The 26,303-nt window shown below is 45.5% G+C and overlaps 1 protein-coding gene across 1 annotated transcript in view; it reads left to right on the forward strand.

Moving 5' to 3' along the window:
• Positions 1-26,303, forward strand: part of CACNA1E (calcium voltage-gated channel subunit alpha1 E) — a 359,312-nt gene that overhangs the window by 49,591 nt on the left and 283,418 nt on the right. The window contains exon 2 of the mRNA XM_066361678.1: positions 10,095-10,361. Within this exon, the coding sequence (XP_066217775.1) occupies positions 10,095-10,361 (267 nt within the window). The remainder of the gene's footprint in view (positions 1-10,094; positions 10,362-26,303) is intronic.

The following is a 26,303-nucleotide window of genomic DNA, read 5'->3' on the forward strand; positions in this document are numbered from 1 at the left end:
ATGAGCCCAGATCCCTAGTAATGATATCAGAGAGAGGCCCCAGAGTGTGGTAGTGAAGATAATAGGTTCTGGAGTCAAATAGACCTAAGGTTGACATTCTGCTGTCATCCCCTGCCTATTTGACCTTAAGCGAAATTATTTAGTCTCTCTCTCAGTCTTGCTTTTCTTATCTGTAAAGTAGAGATTATAAAATACCACTATACAGGATTATTCTGAGAAATAAGGAAAGTAAAGGACTTAGTCTCATGCTTTATACATAACAGGTATTTAATACCTGTTACAGTTAATATTATTAACCCCATTGCTTGTACTTTTCTGTGTAATTATTCTTGTTTGGCGCCTGACCATTTTCCTCTGTTTTCATAGTCCTGATTGTTAAGAAAGGAAAAATAGGATACCAGGAAGCTTTGGGTTATTATATTAATACTTGACCACTTTACTTCTAGCAGAATTGTTCTGAAGAATGTGACTAAGTGATGGAGTGATTATGTAAAGAAAAACAAAAAAAAACCAAAACTAAACTAAACAACTAAAGGGACACGTGTCACTCACTTATATATGAATGCCTAAGGGGTTGAGGATTTCAGAAATTCTCTTGATTGAGAATTACATTTCCACCATTCCATGTTTAAACGGCACATTAGGAATATTTAGAAATTTTCAAAAGAGCTTTAATGCTTCATATTTGAATGTACTGTGTTAAACCTGAGAGCTCCCAACAGCATAGAAGGATTAGCTGCACATGTTTGTACAGTTGGCTGGGAGAACCTGAGATCAGGTCAGAATCTAGTGTGTGTCTTTGCATAGAGGAAAAAGAATGTGTCTCTTTCACATGTTATTTTCCCCTGGGGATAAGAGTATGATGATGTTTGTTATTTTGTAGAGAAGAGATAGAACTAATAAGACTATAGTTGATTTTTTGAAGCAGAATTTTATCCTTCTATGTTTTACTTTCTGTGGAAAGGGATCTGAAAGCATTTTTTTTCAAATGTGGAGGTCTGGTTGTCTCTTTTTAATAATGGAGCCCCCAAATCTCATTTCTACCACAGCCAGAGATATTCCTCTTAAGAGAAGGAACAGTGAACCCAATAATTTAATGGTTGTTAAGATGAAGGTAGGGCTGTTATAGAGCTGGAAAAGTTCCCTGTAGTTAGAATCATCTGATGTCCTATGAGAGAGGTAAGCATCCTTTCTTGATACAAAGTGGAGGATGAACACTCACCCAGAAGGAACACCCGGAAACACCTGAGAGGCTCAGAGTCAGAGCCAGAAGGAATTAGGGGAAGGGCAGCCTCTCAGTTAGGTGCCAGCTGCCTGGCTAATGCCAAAACTGGATTTCACCAAAAAGAGTTGCTGAAGACTCATTCATTCATTCATTGACTGTGTGTTTAGTAAAGGTCTGCTATGGGGATAACATAGTGCAGGCACTCTGTGTAATTACATGAAGGAGAAGATACATCTTCTGGTCTTTTTTTTTTTCAGAGACAGAGAGAGAGTCAAAGAGAGGGATAGTCAGGGACAGACAGACGGTAACGGAGAGAAATGAGAAGCATCAATCATTAGTTTTTGTTGTAACACCTTAGTTGTTCATTGATTGTTTTCTCATATGTGCCTTGACCGCAGGCCTTCAACAGACCGAGTAACCCCTTGCTCGAGCCAGTGACCTTGGGTCCAAGCTGGTGAGCCTTGCTCAAACCAGATGAGCCCGCGCTCAAGCTGGCGACCTTGGAGTCTTGAACCTGGGTCCTCTGCATCCCAGTTCGACACTCTATCCACTGCGCCACCGCCTGGTCAGGCCATCTTCTGGTCTTGAAAAGTTTACACTGCAGTTGAGGAGACAAAGCAAACCTAATTGAAGAAGTTAAATAGGAATGTACTGGTGAAGTTCTATTCATGATAACAATGACAGTAAACAAACTATAAGAATGATACTGAAGTTCTGTGAGTGTGTAGGATGTGGCAGTCATAGAGTTGAAGAGGTTAGGGAAGGCTTCCTGGAGGAGGCAGAACTGAACCAAACCATACTTTGAAGTATAACATGGAGTTGGAGAAGCAGAAAAGGGGAAGGAAGAAGTTCTTGCTTCTGTCTGTATCAGGTGCTCTGAGCAAGAGTTTTGAGGTCGGAGTGGACATGACATGTTATGACCATGTTAACCCTATGCTACATGGGGGGATGGTGTTGGAAAAGTAGATGCAATCCAGGTTGTCTTGAATTTTTTATTTTTATTTTTATTTTTGTAGCAAGGAACCCCTGAAGTTTAGGGAATGACAGAAAGAATGATGTCACCAGAGTAGAAACTGGAATTTTAGGAGGAGGAGCTTTCTTTGAAAGGATTATAACAAATTTAGTTTTAAACACACTGAGTCTGAGATGACGATGGACAGTCCACATGGACCCAGTACTTATTGGCATTTGTATCTGGAAATGAGGTGAAAGGTAAGACAGAGGGGATTGAAACTGCGGGTAAAGATGTCCCAAAGGGAGAGAAGTCAGAGAAGATAAAGGGGTTGGGGACAGACCCATGGGTGCTCCCACAATAAAGTAGGAGGAATGAGAAGGAAACAGATAGCGAGAAACTGGGAGCTATGGGGACTGGGACACTAAGGCGGGACTCTGAGAAGGAAGGAGGTCAGTGGTACCAAATGCTGCAGAGTAATCAAGGAAACGGAGGGTCGAACTGGGACTCTTGGAAGTCAGGGGCAGGGGTGTCTCAGTTTAATTTCTGGGGAGTGAAAGGGGCAGAGCCAGTGCACGGTCTGGCTGGTGCACGTTTCAAAACTGGCCTTAAGTCCGTATCATATGGGAATGCCTTATTCACTCTGATTATTTTATACCAGGTGGGTGTAACCAGCTGCTCAGTGTAGGAGAGAGTGGGAGAGAAAGGGTGTGGTGATGGACAGGTGGTGGTTTAATCTGCTGATGGTTCCAACCCGAGGAGTCCTGTAAGAGGCAAGCCTGGTGGGTGTGGTGGAAGCGAGTTTTCTTCTCTGGGCGCTTAGGGATCCTCTGAGCTCCCTTTTGGCTGTTTTTCTTGCGATTAGGAATTAGTTTTCAAGAGTGAAATGTGGGGAGTGGATCAAACCCAGCAGGTTCAGGACAGAGGCCAGGCGCCTTTTTACCCTAGGCTCTGCCTCCTGGGCTCCAGCACCTGACACCACGCCTGACACGTGGAAGGGGCTCATTCTGCTTCCTGAATGAATGAATCAGCCAGAACCCACCCAGGCTGAGCAAGCCTGGCGATGCGTGGGCTGCATTTTGTTTTCTGAGTCAAGAGGCCAAGGGGGTGGATGGATGGGCGTGCTTCCGTCAGCTGTTCTTGCCATCCGATGTCGGTGTGCATTCCTCTCCCGGGAGCCAGCCCTCAGTCGGAGCTGCAGCTCTGCAGAGACGTCTGGCCACACTTTGCTTTGGCTGGGAGGGAGGGCTGGACCCGGAGGGTGGGAGCTGGAGTGCACAGTGACAGGGCTAACCATTGAGCCTCCAGACTGACTTTCCCAATAAAGGTTCATTAACGTCTGTTAAGCATGTTTGACTTTGGTGCAGGATGAAAAGTGACCTCATCTTTTGGAAGAGAGAGGACTATAATCTCTGTGATCTTGGATGCACTGAAAGAAAATAAAAATGCCTACTGTTTCATCCATTTCGTGTATCTCGCCCTCCGTGGCCCAGGCGGTCGGGTGCCATGTGGCTTCTCGACGCCTGCAGCGCCCTCTCTTTCAATGGGAGCTCACGGAGCTCCCCTTCTCTGGGTGTCTCCAGCTGGGGGTCTCCCTTCCATTCTGCCTAGTGCTCTCGATGTGCTCATTATATTCTACCCTGTGTTAGAACCTTTTAAAGATGGTTTTTCCTTCTCCTCTCTTTACCTGTAAGTGCTTAGGGGCTGTGGCTGTGTCTGGTTTATCCTTGAGCTTCAGAATCCCCAAGAACAATGCCTGGCACATTAGAAGTGTTTATTGAGTATTCAATAACTGGGCATATGAATTAATGAGTAAGCACACAAATATCGTCTCTCCCAGGTACCAAGGTCTTTGGGCTTTTCTGACACCAGTCTCTAATAATTTTTTTCTTTTCCCTTTTTTGCCCATTTGCCCTTCTGACCAAGTCTCAGACGCTTACACTTCCCTGCTCCTCCATCCACTCCATACCCATGGAAGCCATCCCTGGGCTGCACCTCTGAAGTCTGCTTTCAGAAACAGAACGCTGCTGGATTGGCAGTGTTTGCTGTGTGCTACTGTGGTCGCAGTTATCACAGCTGAAATGCATTTAATAGACATTTACTGCGTGCTGAGAACTGTTCTAAGAGTTTGACATGCGCTAACTTAATATTCACGACAGCCCTATGGGAAAGGTGGTATGCGTTCCTAGACATTTAACCCTCTGGGAGATTTCTATTTCAAGGTCATTCTTTATCTCGTCAATGTCCAAGATCATGCCTATGACTGGACTCTTAAGCAAGGGGGACATTATTTTGATATGCACTATACAAATAGTGGCCACACACTGTGAAGAATCCTGACCTTATTATCAAGAGATCCAGCCCAGCTATTTCCCAACTCTGTGTACTGTACTTGGACAAGTCCTTGACCCTCTCAGCCTCAGATTGTAGACTGCGTCTCACAGTCCCGCAACAAAGATGCAATGAGATGACATGAACACAGCTGTCACCCAAGAAATATTGAGTTGTCATAGTGAGTGGTTTTGAAAACATTTTAAAGCAAAATGTGCAAATCTATAGTTAGCTGATAGGGTGTTGGAGCTGTGGGGCTGTTCAGGCACAGGTTTGAGACATGCTGGTTCTAGAGATGGACATTACATAAGGATGTGAAGTCATGTTTCCACCAAGTAAGGGCTGGCAGGTGTTGTGGAAGCCCCACCAGACTCCCAGGAGGCCCGAACTGCTATATGATGCTCCTGTAGTCGGCTCTGAGTCTGCATATGGTCTGCTGCCAGCTTTTGTCTTAAGAACCCACTCCCAAATCCTCTCTGCATCATGTTCCTTAGAGCACTGCTTTGCATAAGAGAGTATTTCTTGGAAAAGCTCACCAGAGGAAAAATAGAACAAAAGGGGCTCTGATACTTTCAGCATAAGCTTTCTGAGTGTCACTGGCAGGATATGGGGAGATGTGGGAGTGGGGATTTGAGATGACATTAGATTTGCAGACTCCTCAGTGATGGGCTCAAAGTCTTGTGTGAAGATGGCCCATGGCCTGAAAGACCTTGGGAGAGCTTTATGAATGAGGAAAGTAGGCTATGTCAGTGGTCGGCAAACTGTGGCTCGGAAGCCACATGCGGCTCTTTGGCCCCTTGAGTGTGGCTCTTCCACAAAATACCACATGTGGGCGCTACCTCGATAAGGAATGTACCTACCTATATAGTTTAAGTTTAAAAAACTTGGCTCTCAAAAGAAATTTCAATTGTTGTACTGTTGATATTTGGCTCTGTTGACTAATGAGTTTGCCGACCACTGGGTGCTTCTCCAACCTTGTCACTCACGTCCTTCCAGCTTGGTACAAACTGCCATGGCCTGCCTGGTCTGAGGGACTGCCACTACCTCATTTGCTGTCTTTTCCAGAGGAGACTGGAGGCACCTTCTGCCTGTCATCTCCCGTCCTGCCTGAGTTTTGCATGGGACACTGGAGTAGAATGGCTCCAGGCTGAAAGCTCTGATTAATTTAGGAAAGTAGTTCAGTTGCTTCCTCAGGTCCTTTTGGATTTCTAGTTTGCAGGTAACTGCTTTCAGTAAAAGCATGTAGAGTATTTAGCTGTACCATCTTAATTCAGGGTGCATGTGTGTGTATGTGTGTGTGCATGTGTGTGTTTTGACCTTGTGTACAGTGTGTGGGGCTGCACTTTCCAAGTCCTGTGATGTAGGCTGGTTGCATTGTGGTGAAATTTGGGGCTTGGATCAACAGTCTTACAGGGGAGTAGAGGGCTGGTGTTAGGTCACTTTATGAATGTCTCTGTTCCTCCGAGGTGTGGTGCCTGGGTGGTACCCGAGTTCACAGTGATGTGCTCACAAGTGACCAGTAGATGGTGCTCTAACAACAGGAAAATAATGGCTTCTGTCTCCTGGGCTGGAAAGGGGTTTTCTGAAACCAATTTCCAATCAGGTATGACCAGTCGCTGATTTTCTCCATTTCCATTTCTGGACAGTGGTATGAGGAACACTGGAAGCAGAATGCCCACCAAGGTCCCTTAGGAAGAACGTTGTGGCAATGACCTGATCTCAGGTTTTTTCTAAGGAGCCTCCCAGATCTTGAGGACAGTAGATGTGGTTAGTAATTCACAGTTAAGTGTCTCCCTGCATGGTCCCAGGAGCGTTTGGCCACTGGTCAAATTCAACTTGAGGCTGGGAAGCATAGCATTCCTATAGGGTTAGAATGATCATATAGCTTCTTCTCTGGGTGATTAGATTTGGGATTAACACTATTACTGCCCAGAAGAGATTAGTATGGGTATTCAAGAGCCATAAAATATAAGTCTGAGATCTATTAGAAGTCCAAAATCTCCCTCTTGCCACATGTGGGCCAACTACTTAACGTTTCTGAAACTGCTGATTTGCTCACAAATCAGTCATAAAACATGTTGCCAGGCTGACCTCAGAGGTGTAGAATGAGGTATATGTAAACTGAAAACTATTAAACACACATAAGGTACTGTTCAGCTATTGAAATTGTAGTCTTCTGGGAGAATGGAGGCTGTGGGGGACATGAACGCCATTTGTAGATCTCAAAGGTTTCAAGAGCTGTGACAGCCAAGGTCAGGGAACACGAGTTTGTGCCTTCCTGCCTTGGGCCAAGTCCCTTCCCAGAGCCATTTACGTCATCATGTATGCTCTCTCCTCTTAGGCTACAAGAGTTCCCATTTATAACTCCCATAGAGGAGTCCATCCTCTTAAGGGTCTTCAGTGTCATCCCCGACCCCTGCATTTGTGATCCCTGTCTCCTCAGGAGGCAGGAAGGCAAGTCTCAACTCCAGTGGGCCCTCACATTTCCATGTGTAATGCCCTGTCTTGGGGGTTCAAGGTCTCTAAAGAATGATGGCAGCTACAGAGGACACAGGACACTGTAGAGAGAGGAGGGGGGAATGAGTGCTGGATCTTTGCTGAGTGTGTTAAGATCGAAGACACAAGTCAAGGGTGCCTGATTGCCCAAGAACCTCTTCTGGGAGGAGAGAGTTTGGGGGGGCCCTGCTTCCCCTGAGCAGTAACAAACAGGCCAGCTACTCTCCAGCCGTCTAGGTCCAGGACACAAAGGAAAGAGGTGAAGTTGCAGTGTGAGAGCGAGGCCTACCAAACATTCTAGCCGGTAAGGTTAAAGACTCTGATTTAATCCAAAAGGAAGACACATTAGTTCTGTTCATTATTGTATCTGCAGTGACTAAAACAGTACCTGGTGCTCAAAAATATTTGTTAGATGAATGATTTGAATGGATTTTGTGCTGTGGTTTATGATCCTGCTCAAAAGCATGGATTTCATCATTTCTGAAAGCCCTTTCTAATCCTCTGTCATTTATAGGGCTACTGAGACAGCCACTTGTGACTGGTTCTCAATGACTACCAGGATGATGGCACTTCAGGGCTCGTAGCGCCACATTCCCTTTTCCTTCGGTCTAGGTATCCAGACAGAAAAGGATTCTCCAATTAAGGTAGGTAGAAGGACAGAGTAAGGCAGTCATGCGAAATTGCAGTACTAATTGGAGCTGACTCACCTAACTCATAGTTTGTCCTGAAATGGGCTCCTCTGAATCAAGAGGTCCCCAAGGTCAGCAGTGCTTGGTGCGTGGACAGGTTGAGAGTATTCCTTTGATTTCCAGAATTCAGAGGATTTCCCTTCACACGTGCACATACATTGTCACTCAGTAGACCCTTGTCTGTGCTCACATGGCCTTGACCACACAGACACATACTTGTGGGAACACATGTGCCTCTCACTCAGACAGCTGCCGTCTCACCAAGTCATCTCACACACAGGGACACTGCCTTTGATACAAGGAAAGCCAAACCCGCCCAGGATTTCCAAGAGAAATGGGAGGGAGAAAACTCCTTCTTTCCATTACTCAGGTAGGGAGCATTTGGATAGGACTGTGTGTTGAGGACAAGACAGGAGAAAGGTGAAGGTATGTTCTAGCCGTGGACACGAAAAGGGACAGTTGGTACCTGCCGTTGATCCAGACCACTGAGTCACCTATGGGGAAGGGCTTAGTTGCTAAACCTAGGGACTCTTTCTCTGGGGCTTGGAGTCTACCTTACCCACAGCTCACATACTAAGTGTTTTTAACTTCAATAATGTGGGTTTGAGGAAGCCAGTGGAGCTGGCTTGTGGTAAAAGATGGGAGGATCCACCAGAACTCACCATCTAGGGCCCCAACCTCTGGACCACCCTTCTAGGAATGGAGCAGCAGGGCTGCCCCAGATGGCCCTGTTTGAAGAGGGAGGGCAGATACTGCCTCAGGGAGCTGGCACCAACACCAGAGTATGGAGCCCCCAGAAGTCCTAGGGGCCTCTAGGCTGCTAAGTGAGGAGTTACAGAGTGGGTGCTACTTTCTCTATGGAAATCCTGGGGCAGCACTTGTGAAGCCTGGGAGGTGTGGAGGAGCGTGGACTCGGTCCGGTGCAGTGTGCAGGGCACCAAGGCATCGGTTTCCAGCTAGGATGGCAGGCCAGACACCGCATTGGCCTGGCCCCTGGACAGCAGGCTCCAGTGCTTGAATAAGTCCCTCTCGGCCTCGGCTTCTGCGGAGACATAGCCAACTGCGCCCTTTCCTCTCCTCTTGGCCTTTCTTAGGGAAAGGGCATTCACTCTTGCCTGGACCTTTGCAGAGGTAGAGGTCCTCTGCTCCCTGGTGCAGTCAATCAGCCAAACCAGCCTTGCACCTCAGGAACCTCCAGACAGTTGGTCAGGGTCCTTTGGCTCCATCCCGGCTCCATCCCCCTCTCTATCCCAGCTCCCCACCCCCACTCCCAAGCCTCGCCTCTGTACTCTGCTCGCTCTCCCCCTCCCCATCCACCCTTCTCCTTCCTGGCTGTCTTCTCCCCTGCACGGAGCCCGGCTGCTGGAGTGGAAGAGGAAGACCAAGCCCATAGTGAGCAAGTTTGGTCCTGGACAGCTCCCAGGACAGGCCACCGCTAAGCTCAGCTGCAACCTGTTCCTCCCTCCGCCAAGCACTCGCCCTCCGCCCGCCCCCCGCCCGCCCCCTGCCTGCGCGCGTGCGGCTCCCGCCCTCTCCCGGCGCAGCCGCGGATCGCTGTTGCATGCTGATCTGGGGAGGCGGCCGTGGCCAGCGCTCCGGGCGGATGCTGGCACTCGGACTTCGCTGCTCTCTGGATGCTGCTCAACTTCTCTCCCAGGCGCAGGAGCTTTGAAGTCATTTGTCTCTCTCTCTGGTTGGATCGACTTCTTATTTTGATATTTTGGGCGTTGCGGTTTATGCAGGAACCTCTACACCGCTCTCCCTCCTCCCTCTCTCTTTCTCAACCTTTGGATGCGTCTGTACTGGCCGGTTTAAAGACCCAAGTCTTGGTTGTGGAATTTCTTGGACGGACTTGCAGGGGCTGCTGCTCGGAAGCATGTCACCATAACCCCGTCCTTGTCCTTTTGTTGTTGTTGTTAAAGTTCTTTTGTTTTCATTTTTTCCCTCCCCCCACCACCAATAAATCGCCAAACTGTTACCTAGCGGACTGGTGTGACCGCCTCTCCCAGGACTAGGTGGTGCGTGTGCCCGAAGAGGAGCTATGTTTGAAGAGCAGCCTACTCCACCCCTCTCCTCTCCAGCCCCTGAACGCCACCGCACACTGGCATTTTGAAAAAAAAAAAATTGCCTCCAGAAACTGAGCACCCCCAGCCCTGTTCTCCCCCCCCCTTTTTTTTCTCCTTGACAAATGGAGCTTCGCAGAGATTGTATTTAGATTCAGTAGTTCAGAGCAGCGGGGTCCCTGCTGCTGCCTCTCCAAAGAGCTTGCAAGGCTCCCCCGAGGCGGTGGTCCCCCCGCCCATCTGGATGCGGCTCTGAGTCTCCGTGTATCTTTCTGCTTGTTGCTGTGTGCAGGTGTTGGGCCGCGATCACCTTTGTGTATCTTCTGTTTAAACTTCAGGATGGCTCGCTTCGGGGAAGCGGTGGTCGGCAGGCCGGGGTCTGGCGATGGAGACTCGGACCAGAGCAGAAACCGGCAAGGAACCCCCGTGCCGGCCTCGGGGCCAGCGGCCGCCTACAAGCAGTCGAAAGCGCAGAGGGCTCGGACTATGGCTTTGTACAACCCCATTCCCGTCCGGCAGAACTGTTTCACCGTCAACAGATCCTTGTTCATCTTCGGAGAAGATAACATTGTCAGGAAATATGCCAAGAAGCTCATCGATTGGCCATATCCTTTCTTGCCCACCATTACTCCCCTCTCCCCCTTTGCATTTCTTTGGGTGAGGGAGGAAACCTACCTAGCATGGAATTTGTCCCTCAGTCCTTTCCTGGTGCCAATTTTCCCCTTTGCTGAAGTGCACTCTTTACTTCAGTGCATCTAAGGGGCAAGCTTGGTGCCATGGAGACCAGTGTGGGCACTAGTGGTTTTCAAGGTAAGACTTTTGTTTTTTTTATCTTTCTGTGTGGCAGTCTCTAGCATTCCTGGGTGCAGGATGCTATGGTTTTGTCCGGTTTACAGGCCCCCCAGTCCCTTTACGTTGGATGGGTTGTCCTAACTTCAGGGCTTTCTTTCATCCCCAGTTCTCCTTCCCTACCTCAGAGCCACCCCCTGACCCCCATCCCCTCCAGTGGGAGAGGCACCTGTATTATCTGGCCATCAGGGAGGTCCAGGCTCCATGAAGGGATTTTCCAGTTCAGAAGCTTCAGGAGTTCTGGGCCAAAGCCCTGTAGACAAGAAGATAAAATAAAACAGGCTTTTGCCAGGGGGACCCAGCTAACTCTGGGGACTAAGTTGAAGTTCTACCAAAAGTAGAGTGAATGAGTGTGTCAGGAAGGCAGTCTCAAATGACACGGCCCTAAAGGCTTGGCTGGAGTTCACTTCGGAGCCAGGGAAGAGTGGCTCATTATGGCCCCTTCTTTCCTTAGTCCTGAATTGGGTACCCCAGCCTCTTAATACTTGAGGCCACTGTGCTCTCTCAGTGCCCAGGGTCCAGGCAGATCTGCTGGGCCTGAATTCATCAGATGAAGGCAGCCTCAGCTGAGCACAGAGGTGTGTAAGCAATCCATCTCTCCCTAGCTCCAAAGGAACTGCTCTCCATAGTGAGCTGGTGGGGTGTCTCTTGATAGTGACAGTGTCAGGGTGAGCCGGCATTAGAGGGAGCTTCTTTGCAGGTTTAAGCAAGTGCACCAAATGCCAGCTGCTGGTTAGGCACCTCTGCCTTGTTCCTTGCTAAGAAGTTGGGCGTCTGGCACGATCTTTAGGATTTGGGGGTTGGTGGGGTAGTGAGGGGGATTAGTAGGAAACAAGTCAGTGGGGTGGTGGCAAATATGGGGGGAACTTGAAGACGTGGGACTTTGACGCTTGTGTAGAGATTTCTTGGGAAGATGCACCTGCAAAGGAGGCTCCGCCTCTTTTCTCCTTACCTCCCTCCTCCACACCCCCACCCTCCAGGTGTGCAGCACTGAGACAGCAGGATCCCTAGTGTCAGTGAGGCACACCGTTCGCTCCCCTCAGGACCCGGGCATATTTCTGCTCCCCCACCCGCTCTGTGGTCTTCCCCTCCTTCCTCCCTAGTTCCCTGCTTCAGCAGCACCAGGATTGGCTGGCGTGTGGTGCTTTCAGGCAGCACCCCTCATTAGAAATGAAGGAGCGTCTCTAAGCAGATATTAATCCTGCAGCTGCACGCATCCTCCCACAGACACCCCTGGCTGGGCTTCTCTCACTTCCTCCTAGCACTCCCCTCCCCCATCATCCCCGCAGAAGGATGGGGCCATACGGTGCCTGAGTTAAACGCATCTAGGGCAGGGGTACTGGGGAGAGAAAGGGTCGGATCCCTGCAGCCCCGCCTGCCAGTGAGCTGCACAAAACAGACGGATCTCATTGTGTTGCGTGCTGCGGCTGCAAACACAACTCCAGTTGGGGCTCTGATTTCCCCAGCAGGGCCCCCTCCCCCGCCGGCCTTCTACAATCCCCTAAAATTTCCCACCCACCAGGTGCTGGTTGCTGTCCCCCTCTCCTGGGGGCGTGTTTACTTAGGCGTCCTCAGTTCCCTTGCGATAGACAAAGCCACCCAGCCGTTCAGCGGGTGGCAAAGTGTGCCTGCAGTCATTGTTGGCACCTTGGACAGCGCCATCAAAATTCCCCCCCCCCCCCCGCCCCCCACCATGAACACCCGGGTGCAGCACCTTGGGCACTTCCGTCTGGGCCTGGCTCGGCTCCGGGGCGGGGATCTTCTACTCGTTTCCTACACCACGCGGTCGCTGCTGCTCACGTTTTCTCTTCCACTGCAGACACCGCCTTTCTGCCTGGCGGGCATTGGAAGTGCAAGGTGGGACTGTGAGTTTTACTCCTCCCTTTCCTTGTCTCTGGCCAGGATGGTCTAAGCAAGGAGTCAAAGGAAGGCCAGGGAGTTTCGACATCATGCTCAGTGCCTTGGCTGTGAGCCTGTTCTATTGGTCTGATCTGTTACCATAGTTGGACATTTCCCAGTGGTTCTACAGCGTATAGGCAGTTGTAACTGTTCAGAGGACATCTGCTAAGGTGTGTAAAGGAACCTGGTTGGCAGATTTAAAATACACTATGTTTGCTTTTTTTTTTTCTCCTGGCTGTACAACCTAACTAACTATTATATATTCCCTCTGATGGTGACTACGTGGGAATATTGTACTTCTGTGTGTTCTGTGTTTTGTCTAATACCACCTGCACCTAAGTTCCTAGTCTCAATTCCTTTCCTTTCTAAACATCCAACTTCCTGAACTATCTTGCTTTTACCAACTGGGAGTCATTGTGAGCTTTAGTTACCAGTAAAGCTTTAGAGCGAGGGTGTTTGGGTTCAAATTCCATTTCCTCACCAACCCCGTGACCTTGAAAGTCACTTCATTACTCTTCAACTCAGTTTTCTTATTGGTAAAGTGAGGAAGATGATAGTGAGTTGCTGGAAGAATTTTAAAGAGTATGTATCAAGTTCCTAGAACAATGCTCAATAACCTAGTGAACACTAGCTATTATTAGTGAAGTCCTTCAGAAATTTCAGCATCCCTTAAGGGAGGGGTCTTAGTTCTGGGTGGACTAAGTATTCTAGGTTTTTGCCTTTCAAAGACAGTGAGGAACAGCATCCTTCTCACTTCTTGATAAAAATTCAGAATCCCAAAGCCTCCCTTCAGGTTTACTAAATCATAATCTACATCTTAATAAGATACCCAGGTGATTCATATGCACATTCAAGTTTGAAAGTACTTCTCTGCTCACTGTAGGGGGCACATTTTTGAAAAAAGGAAGGTTCAGAAAACAGGTCAAGACCTACTTTGAACTGACACATGCACATGCAAGATGCTTGAGGATTTTGATTATTTGTGTGCTATGCTTTTGGAGATTTATACACCATTCATTGGCTGCAGAAGATCTCTAGACTTGGAAGGTAATGTGCACTTGTGTAGTATGTTAGTGGTCTCGTAACACTGCATGTTACTGGCCTTTAATCAGATTGGGCTGAAAAGATGTAAATAAAAGGAATGGTTTAGTTTATACTGGCAGGAGTATACAAGTTTATACAATCTAACTTGTAGTGGGCAGCATTATCCAGTTATTAATAGGGAAGGTCTAGTTCTTATGGGAAGAAATGCCTAAGATCATCCAGATTTGGCATGAAAGATGGTGGCACGTCAGCAGCCCACTCTGAATGTGTTTCATTTTTCTTGGAAGTGACATCTGCGTAGGGAGATAATTTTATTTTCTTATGGCGTTCTCTTCTGTGGTGGAGACCATAACCTTTTTGAAAATGCTAATCTGATTTAAAACATGGTACAGTATTACATTTCATGTGCTTCTTCCTTTTCTTTCTTGCTCATCTAATAGAACTAACAAAAGGGTTGTCTTTTTCTTAGGGAATTGGTTGACTGAAATTCCATGTTCCCTGTGCCATAGGCTTACCAGCTCTGGCCCTTCTGTGCCCAAGGCCAGTTTCCGTGTGGACCTACAGGGTCTCCGTCCTGTTCTCTGAGATGCCTCACACTTCAGTGCACTTGGTGCCAGGTGAGGGGTTGAGGGGAAGAAATGGTATGTCTGACTTGGAAACTCTTGTGCCATTGACAGGCAAGGGGAGATTCTTTTCCACTGACAGTGTGAGTCATCTAGCAGGGGAGTGCATGTTTCTTGTGGAAATGAACATGGTTTAAAGTAGGAAGATCACTGAGATGATGAAGCTCATTACAATGAACCTGTGGATAGTCGTCCATGATTTCTTGTTGCAGAGAATTTCACTGTAGCCTCAAAGAACTCTGGCTTTGGGTCAGAGGTGATGTGTGGGGTTATGGTGAATTTCCCATTGTAAAATGTTCACTTGTTTTGAAGGATTTTGGTGAAGATTACTGAAAACTGTAGTTCCTACCTATCCCATTTTGGTATTTGCTTTTCTCTTGCTTAGGTTGCCTGAAAATATACAGCACCGTGCAGAACTGTAGACTGTAACCCTGGCAAGGATGTCAGGTTTGATGTAACTCTTATTGGGTCATGAGTCAGAGGGCCTTGATTAGGGCAGAGGGTGGCAGGTAACAGGGACGGAACCTGTAATTATATCCTGTGATCAGATAATACAGAAAGGCTTCCCATCGACTGTGTAACTGGCCGTGGCGCAGACAATGAAACAGAGAGCCACTGTAACTGGCACGAGGCTGCAGGACAGAAGTCTTCATTTTCTAAGGCTCCAAGGGCAGCCTCTAGCTGGCCCATTGGCTCTACCCCTGACATGCTGTACGGATTGTAGAAACCAGGCTCTGATGTGTTGTGGGAACCAGTTGTAATTGTCATGCAACCTGGAAAGTGACGTGGAGTGAAGACGTTTGACACGTGTAGTGAGTGACTTGGGAATGACAACAAAAATATTGCGGATGTGGCAGTTTTGCCTGTTGGCTTTTGTGCCATCCTTACCCCACTTGCATTCCAGTGCACACTGTGAGTTAGAGGATGAGGGAAACATTGAGGACAGGCCTGCTTTTTTATCTTCTTCTGAAAGATCCAGGCTCTTGAATTATTAGCTCCCTCCAAAACTGCTTATCTCTTTCTAGCTGTCTCTGTACAAAATGTAGGTGTTCCCCCCCTCAAACTCTGCTGCTTCCCCCCTCTTTAGAGGAACAGCTGGTTTCTGCCCATCTTCATAGTCTTCATTAAAATAAAACCAAGTCAAGAGTTGCTAAGCTATCACAACTCTTGCAGACCCTTTGACTCCCTGTGTTCCATGAGCAGATCAGTAGCCTCCCTTTGTTAACTGCGGGGAAAGGGCAGCTCCCCCGCCCAAGTCCTGCCTGCAATCTGCCCATCAGAGGTGACTCTGACCGTGTTATTCTGTTTACCACTGACCACAAAGAAATGAAAGAGAGAACCAAATGTGACTGCAATTAATACCTTTCTATTCGAGTGGAGAGAGACCTGGCCCCTTCCTTCACTTTTTCTTTCTGCCTTGTCTTCCGCCCTTTTCATTTTTCTACATTTCTCCCTGTCCCATTTTTGGGTTCAGGCTTTGTGAATGATTACTTACATGTGTGAGTTTTTCCTAAGATTTCCAGAAAGGGAAGGTCATTTGCCTTCCTCTTGGATATGAGCAAGGTCTCTCACAGGGGCCGGCCTCCCAAATGAACATTTTCCTCCACACCTTCTGTTTTGTGCAGTCGGACTGGGACACAAGAACAGTAGCCGGGGAGAAAGTGGTGTCTCTTTTTACAGCTTTCTCTTGCTGCTTTTGTAACGACTACCTCTATGTAGTCCTGTTACATGTGGGTATACGCAGTGACTCCCCTCCTCTATTCAGGGAACACAGTTAACTCGAAGATATTTATGTCCCCAAGGACTTCTCACTCTGCATCCTCGTGTCCTCTTGGGTCTTCATGCTGATAATTGAACCACTGAGCTAAGAAGCTGGCTCTAGAACCATTTCTTTTAAAATTCCAGTCAGTTCACATTGGAATTTGTAGGGGGGGCTGGCACCGAAATCGGTGTGTAACACCCCTCCCCACCCCCCATCTCAACTACCAGCAGCTCAGTGTGGCTTCGGAAACAGTCCCTTCTGAAGAGGAATACAAGTGCAGGGCCCGGTGTCAACGCCTCTCTTACTAAGTATTCTGAACCTACATGGAGAGGGCTTGTGGGAGGTCACCAGTCCAGCTTCCAGCGTCACTTTGAATTAAGAACAGGAAATATAGCACAAAGGTGAGTCCTCCCACCTAGTGTTCTCTTGTGTGTTAGGCCAGTTCAAGGGGCTGTCTATGGTGTATTTGTGCCCACTGAGGGCCCCAGCAGTGTTTACCTAATTTTCTATTTTCTGCATCTTTAGCCAATCTTTAGCTATGAACTCTTGACCCATAATGGGCCAGATTCAGGAGAATAGTACTGAATGACTTTAAAACAGGTCAGTTACCCTGTACTTGGTAGAGCAGTGGGCACCTCATGGAAGCTTCTTATTATATTGTGAGTTCCAAGTTTGTAGAATTAGACAGTTCTAGGCTTAGCCTCTTGAATATTGAAAAAAAAAAAAAAAAGGCCTGCTGTAGACCCGCTTTGACAATAGCTCAGCTGCAGGCAGATGGGCAGGGCTCAGGATTCTATCTCCAGACTCATTTCCACCTCCAGGCCCTGTGGTCCAGCCATCTGAGAGCCTTCAGAGAGGCCCTGCCTGGTCTTGTTGCTCATGGGTGGTGATTTGGATTGCTGTTGCAACTCAGCATCATTTTGAAGCTTCATTTTTCTTCTTTTGCTGCATCTAGTTCCCTGCCTCTCTAGAGAGTTTGGAACGCTGTTTCCTGATGTATTCGTTGGCTTTCTGGAAGGTTGTGTCATTAAAGTGAGAGGGTGGAGCTGTGCTGGGGTGTCTTTATTCCCTCCTCCCCTCTCAGAGAGGGTTGGAAAGGATTCGGCTGAGCAGTGGCTAACAGGTTAGTCAGGAACCGAGGCTTGGCGGGGCTCAGGCTCTGCTATCCTTTCTCTGGCTGAGGCACAGGGTTCTGTGGGTCACCTCCTGGGCCCAGAGGAGAGGCTCTGAAAACCAGCGTGAGGAGGAAACTGGTCCTCACAAGTCGTTCCCAGCCTTCGGCTTAGCCGGAGGCTTGAAGTTTTTCAAACTTTCCATGCCTCTCTCTTGATTTCCACACTGTGGTCTCATGGGGCTGGTCTGAGTCAAAAAGCATGAAATAGATTTTCAGCAGTCACTCACTAATGGCCCGGCAGCTTCCAGCTGTGTGCTACTGGGGACGGCTTTGCCATAGTCCTAATCCAGTGACTTCTCTTTAGAGCAGAGGATGTCTTTTTTAAATTATTTTAATTTTTTTATTTATTGGGGTGACATTGGTAAATAAAACCATACAGGTTTCAAGTGTATGGCTGTATAACACATCACCTGTACACCGCATTGTGCACTCACCGCCCAAAGTCAGGTCTCTTTCCACTACCATTGATCCCCCTTTGTCCTTTCCGCACCCTTTTCTCTCTGGTGATCACCATACTGTTGTCTCTGTGTGTGTGTGTGTGTGTGTGTGTGTGTGTGTGTTTTGCTTAATCCCTTTACCATTTTTGTCCAGCTCCCCCCAACCCCTCACCTCTCTGACAGCTGTCAGTCTGTTCTCTGTATCTATGAGTCAGTTTCTATTTTGTTTGTTAGTTTTTATTTTGTTCATTAGACTCCATATCTAAGTGAAATTATATGATGCCTGTTTGATTTATTTCACTCAGCATAATATTCTCTAGGTCCATCCATGCTGTCACAAAAGGTAAAATTTTCTTCTTTTTTATGGCTGAGTAGTATTCCATTGTGTAAATGTACCATCACTTTTTATCCACTCATCTACTGATGGGCACATGGGCTGCTTCCAGATCTTGGCTATTGTAGATAATGCTGCAGTGAACATAGGGGTGCATATATTCTTTTGAACTAGTTCAGGTTTCTTCAGACGTATTCCCAGAAGTGGAATTGCTGGGTCATAAGGCAGTTCCATTTTTAACTTCTTGGTGAAAACTTCATACTATTTTCAACAATGGCTGTACCAGTCTGCATCCCATCAATGTACCTAAAGGTTCCCGTTTCTCCACATTCTCACCAACACTTCTTGTTTGTTGATTTACTGAGGATAGCCATTCTGACAGGCTTGAGATGATATCTCATTGTGGTTTTAATTTGCATTTCTCTGATGATTAGTGACATTCAGCATCTTTTCATATTTTTATTGGCCATTTGTCCTCTTTGGAGAAGTGTTTATTCAGGGTCCTTTGACCATTTATCAAATTAGTTATTATTATTATTATTATTCAGAGAGAGGAGGGGAGGCAGAGACAGACTCCCACATGTGCTCGGACCGGGATCCACCTGGAAAGCCCATTAGAGGGCAATGCTCTGCCCATCTGGGGTGTTGCTCTGTTGGTCAGCACTCTTTGTAGCTCCTGAGGCAGAGGCCATGGAGCCATCCTCAGGACCAGGGGCCAACTCGCTCCAATTGAGCAATGGCTGTAGGAGGAGGGTGGGAGAGAGAGAGAGAGAGAGAGAGAGAGAGAGAGAGAGAAGTGAGGGGGGAGGAGTGGAGAAGCAGTTGGGTGTGTCTCCTGTGTGCCCTGACCAGGAATTGTACCCAGGACATCCACATGCTGGGCTGATGCTCTACCACTGAATCAACTGGGATTTGGATCCAGGGCATGGATTTTTTTTAAATGTTGAGTTGTATGAGGTTTTTAAAATATATTTTGGATAGTAACCCTTTATCAGATGATTCAATGGCAAATATATTCTCCCATTCAGTGGGTTGTCTTTTTACCTTGTTGATGGTTTCCTTTGCTGTGCAAAACCTTTTTAGTTTTATGTAGTCCCATTTGTTTATTTTTTTGTTTCCCTTTCCCTAGGAAATATATCTGAAAAAATTTTGCTATGAGAAATGTCCTAGATGTTACTGCCTATGTTTTCTTCTAGGATTTTTATGGCTTCACCACTTAGTTTTTAAGTCTTTAGTTTGAGTTTATTCTAGTTTCTCTGTTTTTGCACATATCTGTCCAATTTTCCCAGCACCATTTATTGAATAGACTGTTTTTACTCCATTGCATGTTCTTGCCTCCTTTGTAAAATACTAATTGACCGTAAAGGTGTGGGTTTGTTTCTGGGCTCTCTATTGTGTTTTATTGACCTATATGCTAGTTTTTATGCCTGAACCATGCTGTTTGATTACTATGGTCTTGTAGTATATAGTTTGATATCAGGTAGCATGATTTCTCCAACTTTGTTCTTTCTCTAGATTGCTGAGGCTATTCAGGGTCTTTTGTGGTTCCGTATAAATTTTTGGAATATTTGTTCTAGTTCTGTGTGATATGCCATTGTTGTTTTTAATAGGAATTGTGTTGAATATATATAGATGCTTTGGGTAGTATGGATATTTTAATGATGTTAATTCTTCCTATCCATGAACACAATATATGCTTCCACTTATTTGTATCTTTTAAAATTTTTTTCTTCAGTATCCTATAATTTTCTAAGTACAGGCCTTCTATCTCCTTGGTTAAATTCCTAGGTACCTTATTTTTATGTTGCAATTATAAATTGCAATTCTTTGTTTCTCTTTCTGATAGTTCATTATTGGTGTATAAAAATGCCACTGATTTATGAATATTAATTTTGTATCTTGCTACTTGACCAAATTCATTTTTTGGAGGAGTCTTGAGGGTCTTTTATATTCAGTATCATGTAATCTGCAAATAATGACAGTTTTACTTCTTTCCAATTTAGATGGCTTTTATTTGTTCTTGTCTGAATTCTGTGGCTAAGACTTTCAGTACTTGTTCAGTAACAGAGGTGAGGTAGACATCCCTGTCTTGTCCTGACCATAAAGGAAACGCTTTTAGTTTATGCCCATGAATCATGATGATGGCTGTGAATTTGTCATATAGGGCCTTTATTATGTTGAGGTATGTTCCCTCTGTTCTCACTTTCCCGACAGTCTTTATCCTAAATTGGTGCTGGATTTTATCAAATGCAGTTTCTGCATCTATTGATAGGAGCATGTGACTTTTATCCTTCATTTTGTTTATATGGTATATCACATTTATTGATTTGCAGAAACTGTACCAACCTTGCATCCCTGGAATAAATCACACTTCATCATAGTGTATGATCTTTTTAATGTATTGCTGGATCAGGTTTGATAATATTTTGTTGAGGATTTTAAAATCTATGTTCATCGGGGATATTGGCCTACAATTTTCTTCCTATATCTGGTTTTTGAAATTAGGATAATGCTGGCCTTGTGAAATGAGCTGAGGAGTCTTCCCTTTTCTTAAATTTTTTGGAACAGTTTGAGAAGGGTAGGTGTTAATTCTTTTTTGAATGTTTAGTAAAATTTTTCTGTGAAGCCATCAAATCCAGGACTTTTGTTTGCTGGGAGATTTTTTGTTCCCGCTTTGATATCATTAGTTGTAATTAGTCTATTCAGACTTTCTGATTCTTCCTGATTCAATTTTGGAAGATTGTATGTTTCTAGGAATTTATTTCTCTCAAGTTGTCCAATTTGTTGTCAGATAGTTGTTTATATTTTCTTACCATCTTTTGTATTTCTCAGTGTCAGTTGTTACTTCTCCTCTTTCATTTTTTTTTATTTTATTTATTTGGATGATCTCTTTTTGTCTTGCTGAGTCTGGTTAAAGGTTTTTCAAGCTTATTTATCTTTTCCAAGAAGCAGCTCTTGGTTTTATTGAATTTTTGTATGTTTTTTAGACTATCTTGTTTATTTCTACTCTGATCTTTATTATTTCCCTTTTTCTACTTACTCTGGGCTTTGTTGTTTATTTTTCTAGTTCTCTGAGGTGTAGGGTTGGATTTGCTTTTGTTTTTGATATTTTTCTTATTTCTTGAGTTAGGCTTGTAATACTATGAATTTCCCTCTTAGCACTGCTTTCTCTGGGTCCCATAGATTTGGGGTTATGTTTATTTACATTTGTCTCAAGGTAACTTTGATTTATTCCTTGATCTCATTATTAGGCCATTTATTGGTTAGTAACATGTTTTTAGCCTCCATGTGTTTGAGTGTTTTTCATATTTTTAAAATTGTAATTGATTTCTAGTTTCATATTGTGATCAGAGAAGATGGTTGATATGATTTAAAATCTATGAACATAGATTTGAAAATCCTCAATTTCAATCTTCTTGAATTTATTAAGATTTGTTTTGTGTTCTAACATGTGGTCTGTCCTAGAGAATTTTCCATGTGCACTTGAAAAGAATGTATATCCTGCTACTTTGTTATGAAATATTCTATAAATATTAATTAAATCCATATGATCCAGTGCGTCATTTAAGGTTTCTGTTTTCTTGTTGATTTTTTGTCTGGGAGATCTACCCATTGATGTTAGTGGGGTGTAAAAATCCCTTATGACTGTGTTACTGTCTATCTCTCCTTTTGTTTCTACCAAGATTTTCTTTATATATTTAGATGCTCGTGTGTTGGGTGCATATATGTTTACAAAGGTTATATCCTCTTGTTGAATTGATTTCATTAGTATTTTGTAACATCCTTCTTTGTCTCTTGTTACAGTCTTGGTTTTGGAGTCTATTTTGTCAGATATGAGTATTGCTACCCCAGCTTTTTTTTTTATTTGCATGGAATATTTTTTCCATCCCTTTACTTTCAGTCTGTGTGGGTCTCTTATAGACAGCATATATATATATGGGTCATGCTTTCTTATTCATTCAGCTACCCTATGTCTTTTGACTAGAGCATTTAGTTCATTTACATTTAAAGTTATTATTGATAGGTACTTATTTATTGCCATTTTTTCTTTATGCCCATGTTCCTCTTTTTCTCTCCATTCCCTCCCTCCTTCCCTCCCTCCTTCCCTCCCTCCCTCCCTCCCTCCCTTTCCTTCCCCTTCCCCTTCCCCTTCCCCTTCCCCTTCCCCTTCCTTCTTTTTTCTTAAAGAATGCCCTTTAACATTTCTTGCAGTACTGGTTTGGTGGTAATGAACTCCTTTAGCTTTTAAAATTTATTTTATTTTATTTTTGGTTTGGGAAGCTTAGTTCACGTTCAGTTTTAAATATGGCCTTCTTGGATAGAGTAGTCTTGGTTGTAGGTCCTTGTTTTCATCACTTTGAATATTTCATGCCAATTCCTTCTGGCCTAAAATGTTTCTGTTGAGAAATCTGCTGACAGTCTTATGGAGCTCCCTTGTAGGTAATTGTCTTTCTCTTGCATCTTTTAAGAGTCTCTCTTTATCTTTAACCTTTGCTATTTTAATTATGATGTGTCTTGGTGTGGGCCTCTTTGGGTTCATCTTTATTGGGGCTCTCTGTGCTTCCTGGACTTATGTGACTTTTTCCTTCACCAGGTTAGGGAGGTTTTAGCCATTATTTCTTCAAGCAGGTTCTTCACCCCTCGCTCACTCCCTTCTCTTTCTGGCACCCCTATGATGTGGATGTTGTTATGTTTGATGTTGTCTCAGAGGTCCCTTAGATTTTCCTCATTAAAAATTTTTTTTTCTTTTTGTTGCCCTGCTTGTGTGTTTTGCTGATTTGATCCTTTGCTTCATCTAGCCTGCTGTTGATTCCTTCTAGTGTAGTCATCATTTCTGACTATTTTTTTTAATGATTTCTATGTCCCTTTTAATGCTTACTATTTTTTTGTGTAAGTTCTCACTGAGATCATTCCTTCTTTTCCTAAGGTTCATAAAGTGTCCTTATCACCGTTGTTCTAAATTCTGCATCTGGGATCTTAGTTGCTTCTATTTCATTTGATTTCTTTTCTGGGGATTTCTTTTGTGCTTTATTTTGGGGCATATTTCCTCTACCTGTCTGTTTGCTTTTTGTGTTTATTTCTGTGTATTGCATAGATTGGCTACAATTTTCAAACTTTTTATGTGGGCTTTATGATGTAGGTAGGTATCTTATGGGGCTCAGTAGCACAGTCTTTCGGATCACCTGAGCTAGGTGCTCCAAGAATGTTCCTTGTATGGATTATGTGTGCCCTCCTGTTGTAGTTGAGTCTTGAATGCTGTTGGTCCATTTGTGGGTAGAGTTAACCCTCAGGCTGACTGACTATAAGGATAAACTTTGATCACTATGTATTAGTTGCTGTGTAAGGGCTGCCAGCTAGGTAGACTTGTTCCCAGCAGGGTCTGATGCCTGCTTTTAGTGTGCCACTTGTGTGGCTATTTGGGTTGAGCTCTGCTGTGGTTGGAAGCCACCTACCACTGATTGTGTTGGTTCTGGGTCCACTGGGTGGGGTTCCGGGGCAGGTTGGTAGCAGATGTTGTGTGTAGCTGGCCTTGGGCTACCTGTCTGGAATTATTATGCTATTTTCTGTTTGTGGCTGTGTCTTCTGGGACTGGGTGGGCATGGAAGGGGTCCAGCAGCATACAAGGATCAGTTTCCTCCTACTCTGAGCTGGGAGATCAATAAAAGGTCCAAAGCTCCCTGAGGTCTGCCTCCACCTGTTGGCTACTCTGTCACCCTGTGAGGTTGGGAGGTCTTCCTCTAGAGCAGGGGTCTCAAACTCAACTCAGCATGTGGGCCGCAGAGCAAGATCACAGCCGTTCGGCGGGCCGCACTAGGTCTACAAGAGGCAACTGTTACGCAACACTTTTCAGTGTCACAAAATGACCAGAAACTGTAGTTCGTGGATTAGTCTGCGGGCCGCAAAAAATTGTTCGGCGGGCCGCGAGTTTGAGACCTCTGCTCTAGAGCCTTCCGCAGAAAGATGTAGAGTAAGCCCAGGGTGGCTGTGACCCACAGACCCTTCCATAAAGCATGAGCTTGGTAGGACAGGTTGGCTTGGGTTGGAAGAACGGGGTTAGTGGGTTTCCTACTTGGAGACAGCGTGGTCTGGCACTCAGTGGGGAGGGGGAAGTGGGCCCTACTCCAGAGCCATACCACTCAGTCTCTTCCAGAATCTCCATCTCATGTCCCCCTAGGAGGAGCGCATCACAGGTTCAGGTTGGGTGTAGCCAGCCATCCCCACTGCAGGGGCAAGCTCAGAAGAGTGGAGCCTCCAGGGCTCAAGAGGATAGATCAAAAGAGTCTCCCATGGAGGGTGGTGCTAGCTGAGCCTGCAGGAAGGTGACAAGCACTTCCCCTCTCCCCTGTAGAGCAGGTGATTTCCGTCAGCATTCAGCATCCCAATTCCTTTTTGAGTGTCTTTATGTTGAAGTCATCTGTGTGAACTCTGCCTGTTTCGTCCACAGCACCGGTTGCCAAACTTCAGTGTGTCTGAGGATCTCCTGAAGGGCTTGTTAAAATGCACATTCCTGGACCACACACCCAGAATCCCTGACTCAGGAGAACGGATGGGGGCTTGAGAATTTGCATTTGTCACAAGCTCCCAGGCAAAACATGCTGATGGCCTTGGTACCATACTTTGAAAGCCACCGCTCTGCACAGTTTTGTTATCCTCCTGGCACACCTTTGGAGAAATATAGTCTCACAGATAGCTCAGAAGAGCCCCCATCATCTTGTATGTCAGCCTGACTCCCTGCCTGCTGCAGACAAAACTTTGTTCTTTGAGGTCAGGAAGTGAGGCTTGGAGATTTCTCAATCAAAATGCAGATGATCTTGTGTGGGAGAATGTAATAAACGAACACTTGACATTATCAACAGCAAGTTAGTTCTTATTCTTTCTGGCCCTACCCCTGAGAGCAGGCTCTTGTGAGAATTGGCATAGGACATGCCCCACTGAGTTCCAGCACCTAGTACAATGCTGGTCCTTGGTGGATGTACAGTAAACTGTCGTTGAATGGTCTAATCAGTTACTATTAATAATGGGTATTAATGAAGTGCCTGTTATGTGTCTAGTGTAGCACTGACCTGGACCTGTAGGACCAGTATGGCCCTAGTGCAGGGAGCAGAGGTGGCTAAGAGGTAGTGAGGCCACTGGCTGGCTGGGTGGGGACTGAAGGGTCATTTCACGGGAATCTGGAGGTTGTAAAAGACAGGCTTTCCCAACTTCTCAATCTTGCTAAGGATCATTCCAAGTTCTGTGTTACCCAACATAGGCTGTGAAGAAAGGACATAGTTTTGGGTGTTTTTTTTTTTTTGAAAGTACATAGTTTTTGTTGCTATCTGGCATTTTGTAATACAGAGCTTTTTATTAATTGGCACCCAGAGATCTGTAGTGTAATAATAAATGAGATTTCTACCAATGGCCCCCTAGCACCACAAAATGCCTAGTGCTTTCTGAGTATCGCCAACGAAGCATTCATTACATTCTGTTCAACATGGTTTGAGCGGTGTGCACACCTTATTGTATTCAGAGCTTTTGAAGATTATAATTCATATTGATTATATGAAGTAGCTCTTTAGCACTTTTTTTGTTAAATTAACCAGCTACACCAGATAACAGGAATTTCTCTGCCTTGTTCTAGAAATCATCCTTTCGGCTCTAGAAATACTGTAGGACCTGAAGATGAATCCTGGTACACTTGTCATATTGTCAGGTGGTGGTTGGAGCAAAGTCACTATTTTTTAGATGGGTGGATAGCTCAGGGGGCCTTAGGTTTGCTGGTAAGTTCTCCAGCCGGTATGCTGTATTGGGTCTAACCGGCTGTGCACATTTACTAGGCTCACGTTGAAAACAAACCACCTAGATTTCCGAGAGAGCTTCTAATAGGCATCTCGGCAAGAGGTTGACATACCTTCCCCAACTTGACTGAATAATGCAGCTTCTGTACCTTGGGCTGTTTCCGTATTCTTCGATACCCTCATCTCCTTGCTCCTTGTTCTAATTCAGTGGCTGTGTTTACTTGAAACTGTTCAGTTGCTGGGTGATGGTCTCTAGGTGGTTTAGGCAATGGAACTTTAGAGCTGGGAACGACTTGAGTGGCTATCTGGATGACATCTAGGTGAGTCTTTCTGGTCTCTCTAGTACAGTGTGCATTTGCTTTCTGAATTGGGAGCACAATATTGAAATCTAATCGCTGCTATGGACTCTTCTTTCCTGAAAAATATGCATACAGTTTTCAGGGAGGAGTCCAAGGGTTACAATTTTAAAATGCTGACTGTGATAGAAAATCCCCATATTCTGGTATATTGGGATGTTGGGCTGATAGGAATGGTGACTCCCAACCCAACGTCATATCCTTTGGGTACCAGTGTGACATGTACCATGTAAAGGAGCCACAGAGATGTGTTTATGCTAATGTGTCAGCCATGATGTAACACAATCCTCT

The sequence above is a fragment of the Saccopteryx leptura genome, chromosome 2, assembly GCF_036850995.1.
Source record: "Saccopteryx leptura isolate mSacLep1 chromosome 2, mSacLep1_pri_phased_curated, whole genome shotgun sequence".
NCBI classification, from domain to species: Eukaryota; Metazoa; Chordata; class Mammalia; order Chiroptera; family Emballonuridae; genus Saccopteryx; species Saccopteryx leptura.